The following is a 4089-nucleotide window of genomic DNA, read 5'->3' as shown; positions in this document are numbered from 1 at the left end:
TTTAATTTTTGGAGATATAAATTTCTTCAATAAAATGGAACGAAATCTCTCTTCATCGTGTTGAAACCAAAGAGAAAGGTCAACGTTCTCTATTGACCGGTCAGAAAACTCAAACGAAGTGAACGTTAAAGAAAAGCAAGAAGTCGCTTTTAAAACTTAACATTCATTGAACGTAGTAAAACCGTCCGATTCAAAAATGTATTAAAATGAGCTGATTTTTTAAGTTGTAATTTAAAAGTTTCTTCACCAATAAACTGGCGCCCACTATACTTGTTGGTATGGTACTAAAATCGTGATGGCATCGACCTTTTCACCTTCTTCACGAAGGTCAATAAGAGTTAGACTTAAGAAAAGGATTATTTGGTAAAAAAAGGAGTATTTATTTATTAATTTATATAAAAAACTTAGAAATACTTAAATCTATTGTCGATCAAAGAACGACATTACATCTTCGAGGTTTCTTTCATGATCATCTGGTAAAGTTTTCTTATCAGAATCCGAATCGGAATCACTCAGACCTTTACCAAGCGTTTCAAATAAATCTTTTAAAATCAACGGGTCCATATTACTCGATAAATAACTTAAGAATAACCACTCGGTGTAGTTGTACCTTTTTAAGATGCCAAACCAACCTTTAAACTTTCGATTGGGTTTGTAAGGTGTGAAAATGAACTTGTTGAACATGCTACTTTTCGAATGCAAAGCCATGCTGGTAAAGCGATAAATAACCGCGATTAAAGAACAGATAAAAAGAAATAATAACCAAAACCAAAGGAAAACGTAAATTTTTTCATTAATTACGTTTAAGGCCATAACGCACATTGCATCGTGGTTTTGAATCGTTCCCGAAGGGCCATATTTATGAAAAACGCATTTAGTTACCTGAAATTAAAAAATAATTAATTTCAATTTTATTAAGAAATTTATTGTACCTTCGGAAAAACCCTTTCTAAAACATCAGCGTTTCCATCGATTCCATCCGAGATAACTTTCGGTCCTAACCCCCAAAATTTACCTCCAAGAAATTTATTAATAATATATCCTTGCACTACCACGTTAATTAAGTTTAAAATTTCGCAAATAATCATCCAAAAACACCACGATCGATGCAACATCCTTCTTTCAACGAAAACTTCTCTAATCGTTGTTAATTTATCTTCTTTTTCTTGTGCCGAAGTGATGTGGACTCCATTAACATCCATCGAATTTCCACGTGTTATCACGTTAAATCGTAATCCTTCGGCTAATAATTTTAATCGGCCACCTTCTTTTTTTTTCCAAAACAGATGGGGGAAATAAAACATGATACTTTGAAGGAATAAAACGAAAGGAACCCATTGGTAATAAGCATGATAAGTCACTTCATCGGTTGAATCTTTCGATAAAGGCCCAACACCGGGGTGTGGAAGAACACCAAGTTTTAAAAGTTTTTCATCATAATATTTAGGCTAAAAATCGTTTTATTAAAATTATTATGAAATATTAATGTGTTAATTTGTTTCTTACGATTGTAAATGTTGAAGTAAAAAAACAAAACGTTTCGATAACCTCGGCTTTAACACCATCATCTGCAATACATTTAATGTGTTCCCCAATGTATTGCCTTGATGTCACCAAAATTGTTGCAACAACAAATATCCATGCGGTTAAACGATAATGCAATTTAAAAGCGAAATTATCGATCGTGTATTGACGAACTTTGACGATGCCTTTTAATTGTCCAAATTGAACCAACATTTTTTTAAATTTATTGGCTCCTGCTTGAAACGCTTTTTGTGCTCAACTGAAACTAAAACCGGTGCTATAATATGCAATAGTAAGCATATATACGTGATGCTTTTATGATAGATTAGATAAAAACCCTCATATCGTTCATTTACTGTTAAAGTAAACTGAGGATCGTATTAAAGCGATGGTGTACGGTGTCACAGAAAATATTTCAAATAATTTGCTTCAAGGTTGTGTAAAAATAAAAAAATATTTTTCAATACATTTTTTTATATTGACTAATAAATAATTGTGTTGTAAGAAATGCCTTTTTCTTTTCAATTTTGCATCATCTTAACAAGAACCAACATCCAAGTCAGAAAGAATGAAATTTAAGAACTTTGTGTTATCTGCATTCAATTTGAATTTGTCAATTTGACAGTTAATGTCAAATTTTTTTCTGTTGGTAAATAGAACGTCAAATAATCACATCAAAACATGTATTATTCATCGTTGAATTCACGTTCATCACCTTCAAAATCGAAATCTTCGAGGTTTATGATATAGGTTAAGAAAAGAGAAACTGAATTCCCTCTTTCTCAATAATTAAGAAAGCTTAAACGTCACCGTGACATTGATGTCAAAATATTATATAACTAAATTCACAGTTAATCTTGATAAGTGTTACCAACTTTGCTAACTTAAGCCAAAATTAGTGGGGTTAAGCTGATTCACCAGCTAATATAGGTTGTGTTGGAGATTTGTCATGAACAGTTTTGAGGTTGATTTAGGCTGGTGTGGATTTCCAGAAGGGAGGAAATCCACACTAACCAGCAACTTAAACCAAAATTATTGAGGTTAAATCCAACTCAATTCAACCGAACCTAAACCAGAATTGGCGAAGCTAACCCAACTCAATTCAATGCCATCAATTTTGATTTAGGTTGGGTTGGATTTCAAAAAGGAGCCAACCTAAATCAAAATTAATAGGGTTAACTGATTTACCAGGTAATTTAGGTTGAGTTGAATTTCCCCTCTTCTAGATATTTAACTTAAACCTTAGTTAAGAAAATCTTGTTAAATCAAAAATTATCTCAATATTATGGGACATTTTTCTTGTACTTAAAAGCTCCAAATAACGTTACATTCAACTACATAAATTATTAATTACCTAAATGATGGCAATCCTAATCGGTTAATTCCGAATAAGGAATTAATGATGATTAATAATCTCAATACGATTTTTTAAATCAACTAAATTCTGATTAAGCTCATATAATAACATTTCGATGTATATAATCCAACATAAATTAAAAAATAGACGTTTTTAACTTTAATTTGACGAAACAATCCTAATTTAATCCCAACAAATAACCCAATCATTATCTTTTTCTTTGATATCAATTTTAAAAAAGAATTTAATCGATCTCAATTAAATAAAACGTATTGTTTTGTATTGTTATGATCAATGAGCACGCAAAGATAACAAATTACGGAGAAACATTTTTGAAATTAAAAGAAAATCAGACCGGATCTTTACCGATAAGATTGAATTTAATTAAATAAGAATAAATTAATGACACGATAAGAAGATAAGATTTTAAACAAATTACATTTTTTTAATTGATTTATTGAGCGTATTAATTTGAGTAGTTTGATTTAATGTAATTTTTTGGCAGAACTGTACCTCGGTTGAAACCTGCAAGGATGACTCAACAGTTAGTTGGGACAAAACGACCCGAGCATTGACTCAAACGGCATTCCAAAACGGGTCCTTGTATACCTAAGAGAGAAGTTGACCTGACCTGTCTCTCCCGTGCGTTAAGCGTCGCGTTCACTAAACATCTTTAAATGTTTCATAAAACGTTCAACATCGATTAGTTATTATTCACGCTAAATAAACTTATTTATTCATTAAGTGCAAGGTGCTTAATGATTTTTTAATGTTATTTTTTTTTTAAATAGCTTCATTATTATTAAAGTTATAAAGAAATTCATGGCATAACTTTTTTGTTTTTGTTAAACACTTCTTAGTACTAATTTAATACTAATTAAAGTAATACTAACTAAGAAATACTCACATATTTATATATTTAATTGAACTTGCCTAACTTTATTCGTTCCGGTTTAAAGCTACAATGAAATAACACTAAACATCTAAAATTGTCGCTTAAGCAATTTTTGTTAACAAGAATTTGTAATCAGCACTAACAACAACCGCAAATAAATTAAAAATATGTTATTATCATCGTTGAACATGACGAAACTCTAAATAAACCGAAATAATTATTATTAATGATATGATTAATGATTCGATGAAAGTATTAAAATTAAAATTTGTGCTGATTAAAGTAAAATCCTCATACTTTTTTCTATTCGCTT

General features: G+C 30.4%; 1 protein-coding gene across 2 annotated transcripts; it reads right to left on the bottom strand.

The window, feature by feature from the left end:
* Window positions 1–357: 357 nt before the first annotated feature.
* On the bottom strand, window positions 358–3872 carry LOC111428362 (innexin inx7-like). Of its 2 annotated transcripts, XM_023063857.2 has the most exons (4): window positions 3789–3872; window positions 1507–1789; window positions 933–1448; window positions 358–882 (listed from the first exon to the last, which is right to left on the bottom strand). In XM_023063857.2, exons 2-4 carry the CDS (start codon window positions 1735–1737, stop codon window positions 421–423), a joined length of 1209 nt encoding a protein of 402 aa, XP_022919625.2. In that variant the 5' UTR covers window positions 1738–1789; window positions 3789–3872; the 3' UTR covers window positions 358–420. The 2 variants fall into 2 exon arrangements, with proteins under 2 accessions (XP_022919625.2, XP_071055336.1); XM_071199235.1 differs by lacking the exon at window positions 3789–3872 and having other exon boundaries at window positions 1507–1880.
* Window positions 3873–4089: the final 217 nt, after the last annotated feature.

The sequence above is a fragment of the Onthophagus taurus genome, chromosome 10 (genome assembly GCF_036711975.1).
Source record: "Onthophagus taurus isolate NC chromosome 10, IU_Otau_3.0, whole genome shotgun sequence".
Taxonomy (NCBI): Eukaryota; Metazoa; Arthropoda; class Insecta; order Coleoptera; family Scarabaeidae; genus Onthophagus; species Onthophagus taurus.
Note: the sequence above shows the minus strand (reverse complement) of the source record. Positions and strands in the feature narration are given on the sequence as shown.

Coding starts and splice junctions, on each gene's coding strand:
- LOC111428362 (XM_023063857.2), bottom strand. CDS start 1,737: ATGTTGGTTCAATTTGGACAATTAAAAGGCATCGTCAAAGTTCGTCAA. Junction 1,449..1,506: donor TTACTTCAACATTTACAATC/GTAAGAAACAAA, acceptor AACGATTTTTAG/CCTAAATATTATGATGAAAA. Junction 883..932: donor TAGAAAGGGTTTTTCCGAAG/GTACAATAAATT, acceptor TTTTAATTTCAG/GTAACTAAATGCGTTTTTCA.